A 24,850-nucleotide genomic window follows, 5' to 3' on the forward strand; every position below is an offset into this window, starting at 1 on the left:
ACTAGGTTATGAAAACAACTTAGGACTTTTGCCTACCATATGTATAGATACTTTTGCTCATAAAATTGTCATGTTATGGGCATAAAAAGTTCTTAAACACAGGTTTAACCATTTTAGCACACACCTTGGAGATGGTCCCCATAATTTTTCTTCCAGCCCTCCACCTTTGCTTCTAAAGATCTCCATCATGCATGGAGTGTACAAGTCTAGCTCAAAAAAGAATGTAGATAGCAGCGGTACTGTCGATATGGGCAGGAATTCCTTGTCAATCTGAAAAACAGATTAATAATAACAACAACAATACTACTACTACTACTACTACTACTAATAATAATAATAATTATAATATTAATAATATGTCAAACTTATGAAACTAACCTGATATTGTTGAGGAGGTATAAGAATCTCAGAACACGGGAATGTGGCTTTATTTTTCAACGTATTTCTCGGGAGAGAAATTATTTAATTAAAATAAAATTATTACTCTTGATGAATTTGTGTTAATATCTACATACTGTGAAATGTGAAGACTGTTAGTCAGCCTTAATGCAGAGAGCAGAGAAACTATGACCCGAACAATGATCCACCTAAATCATTCTGAATTCAAAAACTAATTGAAGATATTACAAAAAAACAGAAAATACACATGCAATTATTGTGACAGATTTTCTCTTTCTCCTTGTTATTAATTCCGCAAAACACTGGTATAGTTGAATTCAACCCTTCATCTATCCAGTTAATGCGGTTGTTCCCTTACTAAACTCCACTGACAAAAACAGCAATTTTAAGTACAGCATCATAAAAATCACCAAAACTACTTCAGTCAGTCTTACCACTGCTACCAACAATCACCAACTCCGGTTAAGGAGAAAGTAACCCTTCATTCAAGGAGTTATATGCGAAGACATTACTCTACGCGGCTTTCCCGCCGACATGACACTCTTCAAAGTTAGCTAACTCCAGAGAAAAAACAGTGCTAACCATGCAGATAACCATGAAACACACCTCATTCAAAGTCAACAGACACAAAAACCGAACTTACCAAAATAGCCTCATCAGTTTTTGCTCTGTTGCAACAATTAGCCACTCCGGTTAAGTTGGAAAGAAAATTCAAATTCACGACTTACATGTGAAAAGTGTTTGGCTCCACACACTCCTTGATATATAAAGCTCCTCTAAGTTACCACTTAGAGGTAAAACATTTAACCAATAGTATTTATCTCTCACACTCCTAACCTAAATAAATATATAAAGAGATATGTGAATAACTTACCTTACTGTCAAGTATACCAAAGGAGTAACTCCACATGCGCTCGTCAACTCTCAACGGACTCTTCCGCATCCGGTGGGCGTAGAGCATGCGCAATGCATGACGCTATCTGAGTCGTTGGTTTGATGGACCTCATTCTCATTGGATTGCCATGAATGAATTTAACTCATCAGAATTTTCTTTGACTCATATTCAACAAAAAAGAATGAATCATTTAATACCCATAAAAATGATTTCTTCATGTAATGTAAACATATTACTGCTTTGCTAATCAAACACATGCCCTAGTTGATTTTTTTGAGTGTGGTTTAAATCTTATCTCTCAGACAGACCGTTCTCCGTTGCTATAGGGGAACACACCTTGGCCTCTGCCCCAATTTACAGTGGTGTGCCTCAGGGGTCTGTGCTCGGTCCAGTTATTTTCTCCTTGTACATGCTGCCGTTGGGATTAATAAAAAAAAAAAAAAATATATATATATATATATAACATCTCCTTCCACTGTTATGCCATTGATATCCAAATTTATTCGCCTTTAATTAATTCTGATGTCTCTGCTTCTTTGCAACCTCTGTTCAGCTGTCTTCATGAGGTACGTCCTCTTAGGTCCTCTTGCTAGCCATCTCTTGCTCACTGTAAGAAACCTCAGAGTGTTCCTGATTAGCTCTTTTAATCTAGAGAACCAGGTCTCCACAGTGGTAAAAAGCAGCTTTTACCAGTTGCGCCAGATATCTCAAGCAAAACCATTCCTTCCTTTAAAGGACCTTGAAAAGCTTATCCACGCATTTATCACGTCCAGACTGGACTACTGTAACTCCCTCTGCTTGGGCCTCCAACACTCTTCTCTTTACCAATTAGTTCAAAATGTAGCTGCATGTCTCTTAACAGATACTAGAACCTATGATCACATCTCTCCAGTTTTAGCCAACTTACATTGGCTCCCTGTTAAATATCATATAGATTTTAAAATTATTTTGTTTACTTTTAAAATTCTAAACAATTTAGCGCCCAGCTAACTATCCAAACTCCTGTATTTGTACAATCCCAATAGAACACTAAGATCTTCCAATCAGATGCTCCTAACGCAACTGAGGTCTTGTCTGAAGTCCAGAGGTGACCGGGCCTTTGCAACCATAGCACCTAGACTCTGGAATAACCTCCCTGCTCATATTCGTACCTCCAAGTCTATCCAGTTTTTTTTAATTGCATCTGAAAACTTATCTCTTTACTTTGGCTTTTGATTCAAACTAGCAGACTATTATCTGGCTTGTTGTGTTGTCACCTTTATTGTTTCTTGCCCTGTTCCTTCTTAACTGTTTCGCTCTCATTGTCTCATTCTATTGCTCTGTCTGACTGTGAAGCACTTTGGTTTTTAATATGTGCTACTATAGAAATAAATTTTGATTGATTGATTGATTGATTGACCTGAATAGAATTAGTAGGTCGTTAGCAAGAGTATAGGACTTTACTCCCTGCGAAAGTGGCCACCCATAACTCTACCCAATTAAATTTAAGTAAATGTAAGTGTTTGTAAAAATGTACTTTTATTGAACCATGTTCATTCACTCATGAGCTGCTGTAAAATGAATCAAATGGTTGAATTGCCACCTCAGCATGCAGTCAAGTTCTATAGTCTTGCTAATGACCTACTAATTGTTTTCAGGTGTGTTGCAACAGGGACTCATGGAAAATTCTCAGGACAGCGGCCCTCAAGCACCGGAGTTCGAGACACCAGTCTACACTGTGCACTAAAGCATTAAAAAAACATGTCACTCAACACACAACACTGCGTGCCATGGGTAGTACTTCAGTTAGCCAAACCTAAAATAATACTTGATAATAATTTAAGCCTAAGACAAGATATTTTCATGTATTTTCATTTTCAATGAAATCTTAACTTCTGCACTCTGACGGCTACAAATTATTAGCTTAATTAGGTTGATTAGATTAAACCAAATCAAAAACTGTAGACCTCACTTTTAGAATCAGTGATCTATGATATTATTGATTTCATTTGTTTTACTTCAGGAGACACCACTTCAAGGCATGCTTTAACACTAAGCAATGCTAAATACATTTTAGAAAAAAATCTAAATTAAAGCATTTACTGTCAGATGTGAAGAAATGATTAGTTGAGTGACTGACAGGGGATTTCTAAGAATCGCCCCACAGTTCTTCAGCTAAGACACCTGAGTTAGAAAACACAAACACTCCAGTCGTCTTTACTCGCAAGGGCAGTCACAGAGCGCTCGTCCTTGCAGGAGGGCACTCGCACTCTGTCACTGTCTGCGTTCTTTATTTATACAAGCTGGTCACATGTGTGTACAAAGATAACAAAGTTATTCCAAGAACTCAGAGCTGAGGTTCCCCTTTTCTAAGTCTGTATGTTCTTAGAAAAGAGGAAGCTGTTAGTTGCTAAATAAGTTTATCACACAAGAGTTCATGTGAAAAGTCACGTAGACATGTGGATTGCTTAGTGATCAATAAAAAAAACGTACAATTTTCTTCTGACAGTGACTTTATTTAATTACAGTTATTTAAGCTATTTATTATTATTCATTGTTATGCAAAGTCCTGCCATGCAAGTGTAATGCAAATATACTTTTTATATAGCATGCCAAAAAAACATTTTTTATATTTCTCAAAATAAATGTGGTGACTTCTTCCCCATCATGTTCTTCTTGGTATTCTTTTCTGGTTTCAGTAAGATGATATAACATTTGGGTATAAAGATGCAAATTAGCAGTCCAAAACTAGATGCAAGTATTGCAAATATTTCTACAGCAACACTGAATTTCCCAGGGGAGCTGACATATGCTGGGATAAATGTAATCCATACTGCACAGAATATTAGCATGCTGAAAGTGATCAATTTGGCTTCATTAAAATTATCAGGCAGTTTCCGAGCTAGAAATGCAAAAATGAAACACAAAATGGCCAGTATTCCAATGTATCCTATCACAGCCCAATACCCTACAGCTGAGCCAAGGGCACACTCTAAGATGATTTTATCTTTGAATTCCTTAAAATTCTGAGATGGGAAAGGAGGTGAAGTTGTTAACCAAATGATGCATATGATAACTTGTATCAGAGTGAAACCCAGAACACAGAGTCTTTGCTGTACATGTCCAAACCACTTTTTAACATTAATACCTGGACCTGTAGCCCTGAAGGCCATTAACACAACCATTGTTTTTCCCAGAAGACAAGAGATACAGAGGACAAAGGTGATGCCAAATGCTGTGTGTCGCAGCATACAAGACCAGTCAGATGGCTTACCAATGAAGGTCAGAGAACACAGGAAGCACAGAATTAACGAGAAGAGCAGCAGGAAACTCAGCTCAGAATTGTTTGCTCTGACAATGGAAGTTTTCCTATATTTGAAGAAAATGAGTATCACACTAGCAGTCATGCATGTCCCAAATAAAGATGCTGCAGTGAGCAGTGCTCCCATAATTTCTTCATATGACAAAAACACTGCTTCCTTCTTTATACAGGCATCTCGTCTTTCATTTGACCAAAACTCAGGGAGACATCTCACACAGGTGGCAGAATCTGAAAATTTTATATTGAAGCAGATTTTACAGTTGTTGAGTAAAGTTATTTCTGTAACTGCTCCAAGGAAGAAATGTGTATACAAAGATTTCTGAAGACATGCACGTGCTTTCTCTCTTACAAGCAGTATTTACTGTGAAAAAGGTTTGACATTCAAGCTGATGGTAAAAGGCATACTGCACTGATCACAACAGCAAAATTTTGGCATCAAGAAACCAGTCCCGAACTGGCCTTTCTGCAGGCCATAACTTTCAATATTTTTAAAGAATTTGGCACATAATTAAAATAAAAACTTGACAAGACCCACTCTGATGAGCAGCTAGAATCCTGTATCAGACAAGAATAGGACAATATTCTTCTTTCAGACATTTACACAGAAAAATGAGCAAACAAACAACGACAACAGCAAAAACAAAAACAAAAAAAACCTGGAAATAATAATCAAAATATTGCTTTATGAGATGTGCAAATAAATGCATTCTGCTTTTCTGTATATTTTAGGCCGGGGTGGCCAGGGTGCGGCTCTTTGCCTGGTTTAATGCAGCTCTTACATACATATCAAAGTTTGTGTTTGTGTTTTGAAGTTTTTTAAGTGTGCCTATGCCAAGAGGCACACTTATTACTATTCGTCGGATTTATTATTCTTATTATTATTTTCCTACAGTTTTGACACAAGGGTTACATATGTTATATCATTTTGTGCGGCTGGGTCTGGACTAGTATGCTATGACTTTTGGTGCTTATGACTTTTATAGTTTTTTAAATATTTAGATTTTAGTGCAAATTTTGGCCCATTTGTAGGCCCATGAGAAAGATTCAACTTTTGGCCCCCTAGAAACAGATTTCAAACTTAATTTGTGGTGTGTTGGCTCTCTCTAGTGGTATGTCGGGAGTGGTATGGCCTGTCTACCCGTATTTGGATTACCGTAATGACGACAATATCAATGGCGCGCACAGCGTCGCTGCTTTCAGGAACCATTTGAATTTTTAAGGTTGCGCGAACCATTGAATAGTTACGGTAACCGCAAGGGTGTATGCTTGGTGGAACACTCCATATCCCACAATTCATAGCACACCTTTACCGACTCAAACAATGGCGGCCACCACTTCGTTTAATATATTGCTTTTATTACTGTTTCTAGGTCACAAAATAAACTTTTAAGATATTTTCAGGCGAGAATGTAGGTGTGTAAACGTCAAATATCTGCTCGTTTGTCAAAACATATTAGGAACAGTGCTCTTACGATATTGCTGCTAGCACGGCTAGCTAGCTAGCATGGCTAGCATGGCTAGCGTCTCTTCGCTAAAAAGCACCCGGGCTTGGCTTACAGTGAGGCGGCTGACACTCGTTTCACCACCCGATCACTCGCCAAGAGACTGTTTCTCAGCTGGATTTACAGTATTTTTCGTTTATATGGGCCGATAATTCATTTATTCATTTTAGTAACGGTATAAACAGTGAAAGGTGGTTGTCCAGATGCTGGTCGATGTGGGAAAAATAACTGAGTTTTTGGTGGTGGCTAACGCAGAGCTCCAACAAAGGGCAGCTAGCCCTGACAGAAAGGACATGCGGGAAAAGAGACATGCGAGGCGACCGCCGATCGACCGGTGGTGGCTAACGCGGAGCTCAATCATGAATAAGGGAAACCAAAGGCAGGAGCGTGAGGTGAACTGAATTTCAGGTAAGAAGTTATGAACTGCACTCTATCTGGGTCAGATATAAACCGAGTTTAGGTGTAGTTTATTTTTGTTGTGCTGACAGTTACAATAACTCGTACTGCGTGCTAGCTAGCACGACGGAGTTTCTATACAGCTGTGTGCGTGCTAAGTTACTGATGTTGAACTTTATGACAACCTTTCCTGTCATTCTCTCGCCTGTTGAAACTTCAATCATGAAACTGATCAATGATCGGCTTTTCTCTCGTTTGTTTATTGCGCTAAACAACAGCAGCTGCACGTTTAAGCTTGATCAGCTGTTGTTAGAATTCATTTGATTTTAGTTTCTAGTATCAGCTGATGTTTGCTGGAGCCACAGCTGTAAAAAAGGGCTGGTCGAAACCAGGAGATGTCCTTACTGAATCATCAGAGCTGAACTGGTGATGGAGAAACAGGTTTACAGGTACCTTTTAGGTGACATGAATGAGTTGAAGGGAAGTTATGAACTGTTTCTGAGAGACAAATAACACCAAGCTCCTTTTTTTGTGTAGCTGACAGCTGGTAACTGTGCAGGGGCGGATCTAGCAAAGCTTTTGGCAGGGGGCCAGGTAGGGCATTAACAGGGAAAGGGGGACACAAAGATATACTTTTCTTTCTTGCTCTCATATAAAATATTTAGCTTTTATTAAATAGTTATCTGAATCTTACAACCAACGTTTGTATAATAATACACAAGATTGGCTGTAGACCATTGTTAATCATTCAGAACACTGTGTAAAAATAACAAAAAACAAAAAGTGAATGCAAAAGTGCATAAATATTTATTTTACGTGTTTGATGTGTGTGGCAGGCCGTGGTCTACAGTGCCGCTGCAGGGGAGGTGGACCCACCTCAGCGGCATCTGCAATCACGCCTCTCAGGCGTAAAGTCTGTGCTCTCTCGACTGTTTTTTTTTTTTCTTTTTGGTGTGTGTCGAGCTGTGAGTTGAAAAGCTACAGCCGGCTGTTTGGGTACACCAACCATGTGTGAAAAGTGGTCCATAACGTAATGCTTCAAAGCGTGTTCATGCAAACATTGTCGGGTCTGCCGTGGTACAATGGGACTTCTGCTCATTAACCTCTGTGCACAGTGTCTGCAAATCGGGGCTGTACGAAGTCACCTCATCTTTACACAAAACTGTAAGCTGTCATCTGTGAGGCGCGAGTGGTGTTTTTTTTTTACCATAGTTCATGGTGGAGAATGGCTGCTCTGCTGAGTTTTGCTCTCTGTAGCCGTATGAATGGCAAACTACACTGATTATCGGCGGCATAGGCACACTTTAAATTTCTTCTGAAATTTTCGCTTTCTAGTTTGTTGTTATTGGTTTTTTAAAATGTGCGCATTCGCTTTGCTTGAGTTCAATATGGTATTTTCATCGAATGCGCATGTGTGTGAGATGAAAATACCGCAAAGTTTTCCAGTAGGGGCAAGTTCACTCTCAAAATGGCAGGGGAAAAATGCACAGCTAAACAAAAATATGCTGGATTGGAACATTGCACGGGCTAAAAAGCCATACAATGAAGGGGAGTTTGTTAAAAAAAATGCCTCAGTGACGTTGTCTAAGGAGCTTGGAAAGAAAAGTGTCTGGACTTCTTTAAGTTGCTTGAAGACCTTTCACCTCTCATCCGAGAAGCTTCTGCAGTTCTTCAAGAAGGTTCAAGAAGCTTCTCGGATGAGAGGTGAAACGTCTTCAAGCAACTTAAAGAAGTCCAGATGCTTTTCTTTCCAAGCTCCTTAGACTACAACGACCTGGATGACTGAGAACCTTCACAGACTCAGTGACGTTGTTGAAATCTTTTCTCCTGAAAACGACAAAAGTAAAACGCATGGTATCGTCGGACGTCCAACTGTCCCGCCACACTGTTAACACAGAATATCAGACATTAACACAGCTATTGAATTACAGTTGCATTCTGACCTTCAAGCATGTGAGTATTTTAGTGTCGCATTGGATGAGAGTTGTGATATACAAGACAAGACTCAGTTGGCAATATTTGCACGGTCTGTGTCAAACGATTGTGTGATCAAAGAAGAACTCCTTGATATTGTGCCATTAAAAGAGAGAACCCATAGATGTGAAAGAAACCATGATGGCTGCATTTGAAAAATCGAATCTGCCTATAACGAAACTAACTGCAATAACCACAGATGGAGCACCAGCCATGATGGGATCTGTGAACGTGCTCATGGGGTTGTGCAAGCTGACCAAACATTTCCTGAGTTTTGGAAGCAACTCGTGTCTAAATCATTGAATTTAGATAACGTCATGAAGCCTTTGATGGAAATCGCCAACTACATCCGCACACATGCGCTTAACCATAGCGAAATTCAACAATGTCATCGCTGAGCTGGACCAAGGGCTTCCAGGTGACCTGCCACTCCACTGCACTGTGAGGTAGCTGTCAAAAGGCTAGGTACTCTCTCACTTCTTTGAGCTTTTGGAATCCCTGAAACTGTTTATGGAAGAGAAGGACAAGGACTATCCCGAGCTCTCAGACATCAAGTGTATTATGGATCTGGCATTTTTGGTCGACAAGCTGTGTCACTTGGATAGACTGAACCTGACTGTTGGGTCTGTGTTTCCACAAACCCCGCTAATTCTAGAGACTTATTCATCATGAAGAAAACAAGACAGTCGATCGATCCATTACTTGCACAAGGGAGGCCTCGTCTGTGTCCAGCACGACAAAGAACCCCAAAATGGTGGCCTCCTCTCGCTGCCTTTTATTGACAAACTTCAAACAATAGTTTACAAAGCACCTCCCCTTGCAACCCCCCTTTGGTTACAAAGACAAGGCACTGTATGTAAATGTATACACTGTGTGTGTGTGTGTGTGTGTGTGTGTGTGTGTGTGTGTGTGTGTGTGTGTGTGTGTGTGTGTGAGACCTCCTGCTGACCAAAGGGTCATAAACCCAGGAAGCTTACATCAAAAGAAACAGATCTTTCAGATAGGATGTATCTACAATAAAACCTCCCCCAGCACAGAGTGGCTGGAGAGGTGGTCAGAATCAAAGGAATGGCTTTGATCCTACTGCTTAAACTAAGACTGTACAAATTTAAGAAACACAATGGCAACATTCAACAATTAGACTTAACACTGACCCTGCAGGGTAAGTTAGAAAATGCTGCCTGACCTAGTGGAAAGTGTGTTTGCGTTTGTCAACAAACTGAAGCTGTTAAAGGCACATATTCAAAAGGTAGATTTATCGCATTTTCCCACTCTGCTAAAAGCCAGCGGTTAAGTCGCCAGCACCACCCTGAGTAAGGAAAGAGACAGATATGCAGTGCTGGTTGAAAACTTGCACAAAAGCTTTGTGACCCTGTTCCATGATCTACAATTGAAAAGGCCACAGATTGCATTCATTGTCGACCCATTTAATGCAGAGACAGACTGTTTGAAAGTCCCGCTGGTCACAGATGAAGCTGCGGCTGAGTTGGAGATGATCGATCTTTATAAGGAGGACCAATTGAAACCTGCTTTAAGGGAAGGGACCCTTGAGTTCTGGAAAGGTGTGCCAATGGAAAAATACCGCAATGTCAAACGGGCTGCGCTTAAGATACTGTCAATGTTTGGTTCAACATACGTCTGCAAGTCTGTGTTTTCTACCCTAAAACATGTGAAATCAAAGCATCGATCTGTTCTGACTGACACTCATTGCTTCGAGTGGTAACAACGGAATACAAGCCAGATTTGAAGAGGATTGTTCAAGGCAAGGAATGCCAGAAGTCCCACAAAACAACATGCATTGTAAAAGAAAAATGCTATTGTAGATTATTATATTTTTGTTTGTGGACTTAGAGTTTGTGTGTGAGAGACAGTGCACACAATATTCATTGTTGAAAATGACTGGCCTGTGGTTTTAGTACTGTAGGAGTCCATTCCTGTCATTATCATGTTGGTGTGTGACATTTACAATAAATCTGGCTGAGCAGAGGTGTGTGTGTGAGTGTGTGTGAGAGAGAGAGGGAGGAAGGGATGGGTGATGTTCATGTGTGCCCATGTGTATGATGTGGCTCTTTGCGGTAACACAATAAAAAAAAGAGTGGCTCTTGGTCTCTGACTGGTTGGCCACCCCTGCTTTAGACAATGTTTTGGATTTATAAATTTTGTAGGAAACAATTCATCAAAATTATTAAATAATTCTTCAGAGGAATTAGTCCATATTTTTGGATGGCATGTGAAATTTTTGCTATGTGCGAAACTTAAAAAAAAAAAGAGATCTAACCTGTAACATTGCTGATTTCTCCCTCTGCACATTGTATACAGTCATAGCAGCAAACAGGCCTTCCTTTCTGGAGAACCTTGCGTGTTCCTGGCGGACATTTCTCGCTGCAAACTGACACAGGGACCTGCATGAATAATTACATAAAACTTTATATAAAATATGAAAAACACTGCATGGTGTCATCTTTCCAACATGTAGCAATAAGCAAAAAACATAGCGTGAAACTATATAAAAATATGTATAAAATATGTACAGTTATAATATAATTTTTGAATATTTTATAGCTTACCAGCTTTGAGTTTCTTGCCCAAATTAAAGACTTGTTTTGGAAATGTAGCTTTTTTTCTGGAGCTAATGATATATCATAAAGACCAACTGTCACAAACTCCACAACGCCGTTTTCTTTTGGCTGCCAGTTTATAATTTCATACTTTGCTGCTGGATCTCCATTCTCATCAAAGTAAACCTCATCCCCTTCCTTAGTTGTGAAGTGACTCTTTCGTATGTGTTGTAAAATCTAAGAAATATGTCATAACTCAGTATATTGCATGACTGAGATCTTGCACACCTATTGACTTGCGAATATAAGACATTAGCTCTTTTCTTAAAATCATTTTTCTTTCTAATTGAACTTAATGTGTTAACAATAGTATTAGTTGGTTTTAAGCTCACCGTGAATGGATCTAGCTGGACTTTGTTGCTACATGCTTTATTACAGCTGACAATGTTGTGAAGGGCATGGGCCACAGCATACACTCCTTTATAGACATTGTTAAAGATAGGCATGAGAGACATATCAGTGAAGCTGTTTTGAACTCCGTTCAGATCTTCATGTCCAGTACACTCTCTCTGAATGTTTGCTGATGACGTTGACTGCCTAAACTTACAGTTAAATAATGTCTCCCAGAACTCAGTAAATAGTTCATTGTTAGATGAATTGAGTGACTTCACATCCAGTATGAACTCTCTCAGGCCAGTGACATGTGCTTTGGGAATGGAAAGGCCTATGGCACCATTCAGTATGTGATGTATATCCATTTTTGCTGTTTGCGAATCAAATATCCAAGACTCACTGCCTACCCACTGATACCCAGACAAGTTATGGTATGAAAACTCATGTATCAGAACATCCATCTCCTTGTGTGACAGAAAGGCAATGATCACCTTGGAGGTTGAAGCCTTTATAGTGCGAATTATTTCTCTTATTTTGTCAGATGGATCTGTTCTAAAAAAAGATACAGAATACTCCAGACAGATGCCCAGGCGCTGTGCAGTTTCTGTAAATGTGGCCATGCCATTATTTCCATAATCATTATTAGTTCTGATAGCTCCAACCCAAGTCCATCCAAAATGCTTGACCAAATGTGCCAGGGCTCTGCTCTGGTAGTAGTCACTGGGTATTGTTCTGAGGAAGGATGGGTACTTGGTTTTGTCACTGAGACAAGCACATGTGGCAAAGTGGCTGATCTAGAATTAAACATAAAGAACTTATATTTGAAAAAGACACAGAATGAGAGAAGATTAAGATGTTAAAAATAAGACAAACACTTAATTAAATTTGCTCAGAGGAGTTGGGAAAATGATTTAGTTACTTTATTTCATTTTATAAAATATCAGTTCTACTCACTACTGGTACATAAAATGGTCCAATAACAGTGGCTATTGCTATTGTTGGAGAGGAAGAGGTCTCTCCCATTATGGCCTGTACGTGTGCAGGTCTGGTACATGATGCCTTGGAGGGTACAGACACAATTTCATTACCATTAGCCAAAGCCAGTGTAAGTCCTACACTTCGGGCAACATTGCCACAAGTATTAAAGATTTTATAGCCCAGAGTGACTCCCGGCAGTAGGTCTGTACTGTTATTAATCTCCTCAATGGCAAAAAGCATAGCTTGGGCAAACTGCAAATCTCTGAAATTTAAACTTAATTGAGACAATTATTAATAATTCATAAAATAGAGAGAAAAAGTATTTCAAACAAAACCATTTAATGTCAATGATTTATATAACTGAAACCAAACATACATAATACAAAATATTTATCAAGTTTTATTTGTATCAAATGACTTCTAGGAGATTCCTTTAATCTAAATGCATTTCGTTGATGAGACTTACCTGGTGCATTGAAGTGGCAGTGGTTTGTGCGTGTAGGTATCCTTTCTGTCTTTCCAGCTGGTGTGAAATGAAAACATACCCCCCAATATAATATCCCCATCCTTACATAGCAGTGGGTTCCCAGGATCTCCTCTCTGCCTGCACACTGGCTCCTCAGCATGAGAGACAGATGCCACTAACAGCAGTTGCAGCAGTGCCCATCCCTGCTCTGGCCATACCTGTGTTGATGTCATTTTTCAGCTAAATCAATTAGTGGCACTGAAAATGAAATTTACAGTGGTATTTATACCTTTTGGTGAAACATAAGAAATGATAGAAGAGTGGCAGTTCATTCTCAGTAGACCTACAAGGTTGGGCAAAAGGAGGGACATGCCCTAATTTTCAATTTAATGTAGGTTAAAGTGTGTAAAATAAATAGATAAATAAGATAAGATAAGAACTTTATTTATCCCGAGGGAAATTATTTTGTCATACACATGCTCAATGCAGCAAGAGAGACAGAGGAACAGTAATAAGATATACAATATGTACAATAGAATACAAGTAAATACATACATATACAATACAATAAATACATACATACACTTTAGCCATGCCCATTTAAATATGAAGTCACAGTGTAAAATAGAACTCCCTACAAATACATATGCTTTGCAAATTATTTTTCCCATGGGAAATTTGCAGTGATTTCTTCTTCTATGGCAATAAAGGTCATATATTTACCATAAATTCTAGACTACAGAGTGCACCTGATTACAGTTTTTTCCAGTCGCTAACAAGCGTTTGTCCAAACAGTTGTCACATTTGCAAAACTCTAAACACAATTAGCACAGGATCGGTCTGTTGTGGCCATACCATTCTTACATTTCATGTCGTGTTCACCCAATATGCAGTCAGTGAACACATTTCCACAATGCTTACATTTTCTTAACAGACAAGCTATACCTCCCAACAAAATTATGGACTGTTTTTGTAGTATTTACGAATGTTAACACACAACATCCCACAATAGCAAAAACAATATTCCAAACCGTAGATACAGTATAAAAACCTCTGCTTCTGCAATGATATCAGTACAAAAACAATATCAATATCAAAAATATATCTCAGCTGATAATAAACAAACAATTGAATAATTGACACACAGCTGATTTATGTTGGGTAAATTGGGCCAACGACAGCTTCTTCCATTCTGGCTTAGACTCAGTGGGGTTTATAAGGCAAGACCTTGAGGAGTGATGTTTTTGGAAACAAAAAAAAGACAAACACTGTAATGTCTGGTCGAGGAAGAGTAAGAGCAAGGGGCCCAGGGAGAAGAGCAGGCCCAAGGAGAGGGCAAGGTAGAGGTGTAAGAATGCGTGGTGGTGGCATTCCAAGGGCTGCAAGAACAGTAGTCAGTGATGAAATTCGTGCCACTATCATTGACCATGTAATCAACCATGGTCTTTCACTAAGAGAGGCTGGTGAAAGAGTGCAGCCCAATTTGAGGCGGTCAACAGTTGCCTCCATTATACGCATCTTTCAACAAACCAACAGGTAAGTATTGCATTTTACATGGATTGTTTCTATTCTCACTTGACATGTCAATATGGTCATACAGTAATGCATATGTTGAATTTTTTGTCTTTCTAAAGAATGCAATGTCTTCCACCCTCTGGGGGAAGAGGAAAGCTCCTCAGTAATGATCAGGAGCTTGCCATTGTAGAAATGGTTACTGCAAATAATGCAATAAAACTGCGTGAAATTCAAACTAGAATTGTGGCGGACCATGAGATATTTGACAATATCGATAGAATCAGCCTCACAACCATTACGCGGACATTGTCCAAACACAGAGTGCGGATGAAGCAGCTCTACGCTGTTCCCTTTGAGAGGAACAGTGAGAGGGTCAAGGAGCTACGACGACAATATGTCCAGGTATAGTGTATATTCAATCTAATGTCCAGTTCTATAAGCTTTGCACTTTGCAAGTAGGTAACCTACACAATACTAGGTTACAGTACAGTATGGTATACAGTAATAACATGACTTACATAAACTTTGTTTCAGAGAGTTATGGAATTGGAGGCCAACCAGGCCCCTCATAAATTCATATACATCGATGAGGCAGGATTCAATCTGGCCAAAAGGCGTCGACGTGGACGAAATGTAATTGGAAAAAGGGCCACAGTTGATGTGCCAGGACAGAGAGGGGCAAACATTACCATGTGTGCAGCAATTGCAAATGCAGGATTACTCCTTCACAGATGTCAGGTTGGACCCTATAATACAGAGCGCTTGCTTGCCTTTCTCAATGATCTCCACCAGCGCCTGGTTCCAGAGCAGGGTCAGGAGGGTGAAAACATGAGGACCTTTGTAATTACCTGGGACAATGTGGCTTTCCATCACTCGCAAGCAATAACAACATGGTTTGAAGTCCACCCAAGACTGGTAAGTCTCTTCCTTCCACCCTATTCACCTTTCCTCAACCCCATAGAGGAGTTCTTTTCTGCATGGAGGTGGAAGGTTTATGACCATCAGCCACATGACCAGATGTCCCTCCTCGAAGCCATGGATGCTGGCTCCAGGGACATCACAGTTGACGATTGCCAAGGGTGGATCCGACATACCAGGCGATTCTATCCCAGGTGCATCGACTTGGATAACATCAGATGTGATGTTGATGAAAACATGTGGCCTAACCCTGAAGATCGCAGAGATTAGATGCAAAGTTTTTGCCTTTTTTTAGCCCCCCTCCCCCCCTTTTGATCTTGGCTTTTTGCTGTTGTTTTTTTGTTCAGAATGCTCTTGTGTGTTTCATGGATATTTTGTTCACTGTAAGCAATACTGTAAAACTTTCTCTGTCCTATCATACTGTGTTTCTACTGTACCTCCTGTAGTAAACAGTAAAGAAACATAAACTTGTTTGCTTTTTACTGGAATGCTTTTGAATGTGAACATTACTGTACATGTGGACATACAGTTACCAACCAAGACATTTCTGGTGTCAAAATGGTGGATTGCATGTTTCGCATGCAAATACCTGTAAAACTGAAACATAAAAGTCTATGCAGTTTTTGTAATGTCAATAATAGCCAGTATTTTGAAACCTGGTGTACTTTGATTGACTGCATGTACCTTGTGAAGTGAAAACAAGTGTTATTCTTTGACAGACTAATTTCATTTTGAGTCAGATTTATAGTGTTTTTGTACAGTTAGTGTGTGCAGAGAAAGATGTGTTCTATTTTGAAATGAAGAGTTAGTATATATTTAACAAAATGTATTTTTGAGAAGAAAATTATCCATTTGGCCAATTGTGTTTTGTAGGTGTGAGTCTGTGTTAAGAGTTTAGAAAAAGTATCTGAAGTATGGGTAGGCGCTTGTTAGCGATTGAAAAAAACTGTAAAAGCCACATGCTCTAATTTTAGACAGGAAATCTATTTTGTACTTATCGGTAACACACAAGTTATGTTGCTTATGTTTTTTTACTGAACAGTGAATGAACAACATTCCAATATTTTCTAACGACCGGTAAAAATATATACCGTATACATACGACAGCCTACCAGGAAAAGTAATTAATCGCCTTCTTCGTCTTCCTCCTGAGCACTAAAACCATCAAAGTCGTCTTCTTCAGTGTCCAAATTGAACAGCCTTAGGCTCTCGCCATACACTTCAGTCTCTTTGTTGTCGCTCTCACTTGAGCACAGGTGGTGCTCTTCATCACGCAGCAGTCCAGCCTTTTGAAATCTGTTGGTGATGGTGGATGTTTTGACACAGCTCCACACATTTAGGATCCATTGGCAGACTTTAGTTAAAGATGCTCTTTGCATGCGGCCTGTTTTGGTAAATGATTTCTCGCCGCTTGTCATCCAAGCCTCCCACTCAAGGCGCAGTGCCACTTTAAATGCCTGGTTCACGCTGATGTCCAGTAGGGCTGCCACGATTTGTCGACTAGTCACGATTACGTCGACTATCAAAATCGTCGACGACTGATTTAATAGTCGACGCGTCGTTTGAAGCTTTGTAAGATCCCAAAAGACCCAGGAATAAGTAGCAGGATTTAAGAGTGTAATAACGGACTGAAACAGAAGATGGCAGCACTGCATGTACAAGGATGCCAGCTGCCGTTAAACCCCGAAGAAGAAGAAGAAGAAGAAGAAGCAGCTTTGTCCCAGAATTCATAGCGTGGCCCAGCTTAGTTTCCAACAATGGCGATAGCTAGTTAGTTTTAATATTACTCTTATTATTCTTTCTGGGTCACAAAATAAACGTTTAACATATTTTCAGGCGAGAATGTAGCTGTGTAAACCTCAAATATCGGCTCAGTTTATCAGGACACCACATATTTTCAAAAGCGCTCCGACGTTTTCGGAGACATCTGTTACCCACTAGCTCAATAGCTAGCCGGGGGCTAGGTCACTAGCGCTGTGAGAACACCGGACTCCCGGCAAATTGTTTTCAAACCCACCACCGTTGTTCCTGAGTAAATCGGTTTGTCTGAGATTAAAGTTATAGTTTTTACACAGCTGAATAAACGTCAAGCAGACAGCTGATCATCAGAAGTGTGAGATGCTGGAGAATTTACTCCGGTGTCCTGTTATATTTTAGATAGCAAGGAGTTTATTAAACTCCACCGAGACAATCTGCTAATTTCATTAAAATTGAATAAACTATCATCTTGTCTTTATTTTTAGTTAGCACCTTAAAAGCTTAAAGCTGTAAGCTAATGATAGTTATATAAGAGTAGATGCTGCTGGTGCAATAAGCTGTAGTTTTACGTCCAGTGGATGATGATCTGATTAGTCGACTAATCGCATAAATAATCGGTGACTAGTCGACTATCAAAATAATCGTTTGTGGCAGCCCTAATGTCCAGTGACTTCAAATACTTAGTGCTGCCCCAAGGAATCACAGCTGGAATTGAGTTTGTACTCTTGTTAGCAGTTTTTGCTGAATCTGTTATATGTGCCGTCATGCTGTCCATAACAGCAATGCTTTTTTTCTGTGAAAAAATCCCCCAGCCGCTAAAAAATCACCGTCGGTGGAAGCTTTAGCCTGGATGCTGTGTAGCTCAGAACACAAGTAAAATGCGTTCTCTCATGGTCACTTGTTTTCTGTGTGATGGACAAGTCACCTTTTTTATTAACAATCTGAGTGAGAGGCAGGTCAAACATCAAATGTATTTCATCCACATTTATAATATCATCTGGCTCGATGGAGTTTTCCACTATCTTTGTTTGAGTGACTGTGCAGAAGTTAGCGAGTTTTTCCTCGTAGTTGGGAGGGAGCTGCTGACACAAAATTGTGCCCTGATGAGCAGGTCTTTTCATCTCACAAATCTAAATCACTGCAATGGTCCACTTCTAAAATCTTCAATTTTCATTTCGGTGGCGATTGCTTTAGCCTTCAGTCTGATCTGCACGGTGGAAACACCACAGCCCCCTTCTCTCTGAGTGTTAATCCAGTTTTCAAGAAAGTTTTCAAGTTCGGGCCATCTGTTATGATTACCTCTGAAAGCTTTTGTCATCTTTTTGCATTGACTCAGTTTTTCACACTGGCATCTCCACTGTCTCATCATCAATTCATTTATGCCAAGATTACATGCAGCGGGTTGTTTTCCTTCTTCAACCGCCAGATTTATTGCCTTTAACTTTAATGCATACATAATGTTAAAATTTGGGCTGCATCATATGCTTTTCTTCGAGTGTTTTCCATGTTGATGAGGATGATTTACAATAATTTAATTGTGAAAGTATGCTAATGTATCACACAATTTCATTGGACCTCTGTGAACTACTTATCAACTTTATTGGTCTACTGTTACAAGGCAAAATGTTTTTGGTAGCATTGAAAAAAAAAAAATGCATTAGCTGCACCTTAGTATAGGCCGCAGTGTTCAAAATCTGGGAAAAAAGTAACGGCTTATAGTCTGGAATTTACGGTACTTTCTTAGTAATTCAATATCTTATTAAATACGTGGATGCACTGAAAATTGTATTTATATTTTTTTGTACAGTATTGTGGGCTACTCTTAGAGCTTTACACAATATATCACAGTCACCATTCATGTTGAGATTCACATCTGTGCATCACTGATGTGAATGACAGTTGGTGAATCTACCGGTGCTCTGAACGGATAATTGGAGGTGAGCTTCCCTTCCTCCAAGACATCTACAGGAAGCGGTGCCTGAGGAAAGCGGGAAGGATCATCAAGGACTCCAGTCACCCCAGCCATAAACTGTTCAGACTACTTCCATCAGGAAGGAGGTTCTGCAGCATCCGGTCCCGTACCAGCAGACTGAGAGACAGCTTTTTCCACCAGGCCATCAGACTGCTGAACACTTCATAGACACCTCACCTTCACTACTGGAACTTCAACATTATGCCACTTGTTTTGCACATGTCCAACTACCAACTTCTGTATATTTTATATATTTTATTTTATTGTTTACTCTATTTAATTTGTAAAATATGTAACACACACACACGTAGAAAAACATATTTAGTATACACATCCAGTAATGCATACACTCTTATATTGTACATATATTTATTACTGTCAGATTTAGCCATTTTTATATTTTGCTTGTTTTATGTTATTGTATTTTGCACAACTCTGTTGCTTGTGAAGCTCGCACACAAGAATTTCACCCGCATGTGCTGTACCAGTGTGCCTGCACATGTGATGTGACAATAAAAGTGATTTGATTTGATTTGATTTGGGTAGACTGATGCTATTCTTTCTCATTTAACATCAGCAGCAATGTACCGGTGGCTGTACCAGTAACACAGCATAGAAGAAGGTAACAGTTAATAGTCTTTACAGCTTTGAAGCAACAATGGCGCCTGTGTTTGGCTTTGCCGCCGCTGCTACAGCTCGTTGGAGGCGACAGTGTAGTTTTTCACTGTCGTCGCTTGTCGTTTGCAATATACTTTTCGCTGGGACAGCTACAGAAAAACTTTTCCTCCTCCTCTGGTGTGTTCCTCACCTGAGTGCGTGCTACTGTGCACAACCCGCGGCATTTCCACCCTCAAGAGACGAAAAAGGGGAACGAAGGCCAGCATCCAGGTGAAACGGAGAAGGTACCGGAGGCTAGCTGCTTGGCTGTGGGGTGCCTGCGACCAGTTCCTCTCCTGTTGTTTGCTGGGGATGATACGCCGCCGCCTGGGACCCGAGCCCCATGGCTCGAAAGCAGTTTGCTCACTCTGTGTCCGTCATCCATTTTCCGTTTTGCTGGTGACAGCTACGTCTGCTCATCGATCAAGGTTTTTCCCAACTCTGGAGTCGCTGCCCTGCCCGGCAGGTCCATAGGTTTGCACATACGGTGGCCCCTAGAGACAAAGCACGTACAAACTCCAAAACAGTTGCAAACTCCAAAACAGTTGCAAACTCCAAAACACTTGCAAACTCCAAAACACTTGCAAACTCCAAAACACATACAAAATCCAAAACACTTGCAAACTCCAAAACACATGCAAATTCCAAAACACAACGGAAGTGCTCCAGGACGCTAGGGGCAGTGTGTAGCTTTTGTTACCTAGTAACTACACAAGCCAGGAAGTACCAATGACCGGATTTGGGCTGCATCCCAATTCAGGGTCTGCAGCCTTAAAGGCCGCATTTTAAGGCCGATTACGTCACAGCGACACGACGAAGGCTGTCCCAATTCAAAGGCTGCTCGAAATGCGGCCCTCAAATGCGTCCTTAATTTCCCTGAATTTTAAGGATGGGTCAGTGTAGCCTTCATGGCCCAACATATCCCAGATTTCATAGTGCAGCGGTGGTGTGGATAATTTTGCCGAAAAAAAAGCGGAGCCTCCGAAGAGTAAACTTTCAGAAGTAAGTACTGAATATTATGTCACTTATTTATGCGCAAATGTTTTTATAATGAAAAACATTAAAACATTACTGTTGGCCACATGTCGGGAAAGTTATGTGACATTAGCGATGTTTGTACTAACTTGGTTTTAAAGCCTTTACTTCAAAATATATGCCGTTCAATAGTTGAACTTACAGAGATTGTGATGATTTTATGGATAATTAAAGTCAGTCATATATCCACAAACACAACAAGCTGAAAGTCAGTGATGCTGCTCGGTTTGCAGTCCTGAAAATCACGGCACAAGCAGGATTCACTGCACTGTTAATGTTAGCTATGTTATATTACTGCCTCTGTTCTGTGGTGTCGAACCAAACGGACTTTAACGTGTGTTTGAACGAGCTGACGGTTCACTCGTTAAGCTGAAAGAAAGATGCTTTAATCACAGGAGTCACACATGTGTCCACTGTACCATCTGGGAACTCTTCTTGTTTCGTAATAACACAAACATTAAATCCTCCTTCTTTTGTGCTGTTTTGTAGCAGTGTATACACCTGAGACTGTCACCTGTCTGTCTGTCCTGCACTCTCTCTCTTTTTCTTTCTCTCTGATTGTCTAATAAAAGTATGAACATGTATTTATAAGTTACACTTGTGTTTGAACCCTGCAGCTTATCACAGATTTGATTTCCATGTGTGACAACTGCAAGTGTCCAGAGTGAGGACAGACTGAGGGACCCACTGCTGCACCAGAGCGTTCTCACTCCCGAGGCGTAACATGTCGACGTTTTGTCACGTCCCGCGGCGTTCCTGAGGAACGCGAAAGGAGACCTTCGGCGTTCTTATGGTACGCGGCGGGTTATGGCTGGAATCCAGTGCAATGACGCTCCCGCGGTAGTAGACGTTCCAGCCCTGTATTCCAGCCCTAAACCTAACCTTATCCCTAGCCCTGACCATAACCTTATTCCTGACCTTAACCAGGACTTTAATGATGTTAAATAGCGTGTTTCTAAGCGATTTGAAGAAAAAGAGCGAACATGTGTAGGTTCAGTCCAGACGGTTCTCATATTTCCTCTTTTTCCGAGGTCGTCATTTAGGAACGTGGTGGGTAGCCGAAAACGTAATATGGTGACGATTTGTCACCTAGCGTAAAATGTTACGCTTTGGGAGTGAGAACGGGTTGGCTGCACATCATCTGGGAGGCTTTGCACCCCTGATGATCTACCAGGACAAACTCAGCAGTGTGTGAGGAAGAGGAGGAGGAAGAGCCAGCAGCAGCTGACAGATGGAGAGAATAGACAGACTGTTCCTTGTTTTTGAAGGACTGCTAGGAAAGTTTAACATAACTAATTGTCTGTCCTGAATCAGTCTTATTAGGTAATGTTCAAATAATTGTATCATTCCAGTGTTTTCAGTGTGGGAGAAAGTACTCAGGGCCTTCAAGTTCAAAGGCCTATGAAAGGCAGCAACAAGTTTAATATTCAGAAACCTAAAGTATGTATCAGCAGCAGAATGGAGCTAAAAAAAAATATTTGTTTCAGTTCTATGAAGCTTTGAGTATTTTGGATTAGTAGCACTGCTGTGTTTGTTGCATCATATTGCTGTAATTGTTTATATGCTTTATATATTCTGAGGTAAGTTGATCTATAGTGTTACATCATATTCTATAAGGATGTTATGTGTTTGTATACTTTCTGCCCAGTTTGACCCATTTAGCAGAAGTCAGCCTGTTTAAGGCTCTGATATTTATTCTGTATGACTTAAAGCAGTTATGACATGGTCTGATTTTCTCACCCAATAAAGGAATATTCAATATATCAGTCTACTCTTCATTTTATCAGAAACAGTTATCACAGCTTGTACATTTTCTTTTAGGACATGGTGGAGGACTTGCTGCTGTTTACCAGGACAGACTCATATGCAAACTGATGACCTCGGACTTCTTTTCTTCATTTGAGTCACAGATGATGAAGGTCGGTTCTTTGAAAACCTTTTACTGTATTTTAATCTATCGACCTCCTGGACCTGCTGGGGTCTTTCTAACTGAATTTAACGACCTTCTGACATCGATCATTAAACTGGAGAAAGTTGTAATATTGGGAGACTTAAACCTTCATATTGATGACGCTTCCTGTAACACTGCTGCTGTGCTCATCACTATCACTGAGTCTTTTAACTTTAAGCAGCATGTTTTTTTTACAAAGGGCCACACTTTTGATCTTGTTTTCTCCCTGAGTATAAATATACATGATGTATGTGTGGAAGATGTCCATGTGAGTGACCATAGTTGTATATTCTTTAATTTGTCATTTTACGTGGATCCTTCCCCTCCTAAATTGATGATCCAAAGGCGGATTTTAAACGAGGATGCTGCTAGAAGGTTTTCTGGCATGTTTGTCCCTCGCATGGCTCAAAATCATATGGATTCACTTATTTTGTCTTTTAACAATCAATGTAAATCTATTTTAGATAAGGTGGCACCTCTGAAACGAAATGTCCATTCATCCATTCGCTTCCGCTTATCCTTTTCAGGGTCGCGGGGGGCGCAGGAGACTATCCCAGCTGTCATAGGGCGAGAGGCGGGGTACACCCTGGACAGGTCGCCAGTCTGTCGCAGGGCCAACACACAGGGACAGACAACCATTCGCACTCACATTCATTCGCACATTTACACCTAGTGGCAATTTGGATTATCCAATTAACCTATCCCCACAAGCTGCATGTCTTTGGACGGTGGGAGGAAGCCGGAGTACCCGGAGGGAACCCACGCAAACACGGGGAGAACATGCAAACTCCACACAGAAAGACCCCGGCCTGATGGTGGAATTGAACTCAGGACCTTCTTGCTGTGCGGCAACAGTCAGTCATCCTGGACTATAACTATTCATTTTCTGGTATGATTACTCCTAGCTCTCGTTCCCATTTCAGTGTTATATATATGGTTGTATTGCCTTTTCTGTCCGACAGTTGTAGATAGGATTCTATACTTTTTTAATTGTATGTTTCAACTTTGTATCTTTCAATTCTAATGAGTCAGTTTATATCCAGGTTGACCTTATGTTCAGTGATGGCGAGTAACGGAATACATGTACCAGCGTTACATATTTAAAATACAAAATATGAGTAACTGAATTCTGCTACAAATACCGTTTAGCCCTTTAAAACTGGTCAGAGCGGGCACGCTCCATTTTGCATAACTATTTTTAAATCCCTGTAGAACTGCAAGCACATAAGCTAGCGCAGTATTTTTTTTTTTTTTTTTTTTGCAAATGAAACCGGAGGAGTTGTACTTCTTATGCCATCAGCTCGTCTTAGGTCACGGTTTCCTTCCACATATAGCTTTGCAAAAACTGGATAAAAAACACTTGCAGCAACAAAAACATAATATTCCAGAAAAACGCTTTGCCGATCTGATCAGCTGTTCATAAAACTTCCTACGTTGCAATAGACGTCAGAATGAACTATCGCATGTCCGCCATTCCCTGCCTGAAACCAGAAGTGACAGCATTTTTGCGAAAAATGTAGTTTTTTACCTTCAGGGCCTCATAAACCTATACTGGTGTTTAAAGTCATGTTTGACTTTATGCTTTTCTGAATAGTTTCTGGGATGCTAAGAACTCAAATTGCACTGCCGGAAATAGTTTATTTTGATGCACATGCTGTTTTTTTTTGCAAATTTGCATGATAATATTGTGGCGTGTTGGGGGAGCAGCTCGTTCTCTCCCATCAAGGCTTGGGACATGTGCTGCTGTTTAGATGTTCTCATTTTATTGTTTATGGTTACGTTACTTTTAACTGTTATCTTTAATATTGTGTTTGTACTACGGTACAAAGTCACTGACAATTATTGTTTTATAGAAAGAATGCAGTACCATAAGTGAGTTCTGTTATGCTGTTATTGACCCTTGAAGCACATTGTAGCATAGGCAAGTGTTTAATAAAGAGCTCCCCCTACCAGCTTGGGGTTGAACAGACAAGCTCCAACCTTCTGTAGAGCTTCTTTGCTAAGATTCCTCTCCATGCCATGATATTTAATTTCATTATTCCTGCAGCACATAAAAATATAAAGATAAGCTCCGGCAGACTTAAGGCAGTCTTAAAGGGTTAAAAAGTTGGTCTTCAGAATACAGTCACTTTGTTGAAATAAATGGATTACATGGCAGTCTTTTCCTGTTTCATATGCTATG

At 40.1% G+C, this 24,850-nt stretch overlaps 2 protein-coding genes across 2 annotated transcripts; one reads left to right on the forward strand and one right to left on the reverse strand.

Annotated features, from left to right (window-relative positions):
* Positions 1-3,909: 3,909 nt before the first annotated feature.
* On the reverse strand, positions 3,910-13,068 carry LOC113036215 (extracellular calcium-sensing receptor-like). The gene is made up of 6 exons (XM_026192396.1): positions 12,863-13,068; positions 12,373-12,670; positions 11,418-12,212; positions 11,035-11,262; positions 10,746-10,869; positions 3,910-4,823 (listed from the first exon to the last, which is right to left on the reverse strand). The coding sequence occupies exons 1-6, from the start codon at positions 12,937-12,939 to the stop codon at positions 3,910-3,912; spliced, it is 2,436 nt and encodes an 811-aa protein (XP_026048181.1). The 5' UTR covers positions 12,940-13,068.
* Positions 13,069-13,702: 634 nt separating this feature from the next.
* LOC113036447 (uncharacterized) lies at positions 13,703-15,596 on the forward strand. The gene is made up of 2 exons (XM_026192814.1): positions 13,703-14,779; positions 14,912-15,596. Exons 1-2 carry the CDS (start codon positions 14,498-14,500, stop codon positions 15,563-15,565), a joined length of 936 nt encoding a protein of 311 aa, XP_026048599.1. The 5' UTR covers positions 13,703-14,497; the 3' UTR covers positions 15,566-15,596.
* Positions 15,597-24,850: the final 9,254 nt, after the last annotated feature.

The sequence above is a fragment of the Astatotilapia calliptera genome, chromosome 14, assembly GCF_900246225.1.
Source record: "Astatotilapia calliptera chromosome 14, fAstCal1.2, whole genome shotgun sequence".
In the NCBI taxonomy this organism is placed as follows: Eukaryota; Metazoa; Chordata; class Actinopteri; order Cichliformes; family Cichlidae; genus Astatotilapia; species Astatotilapia calliptera.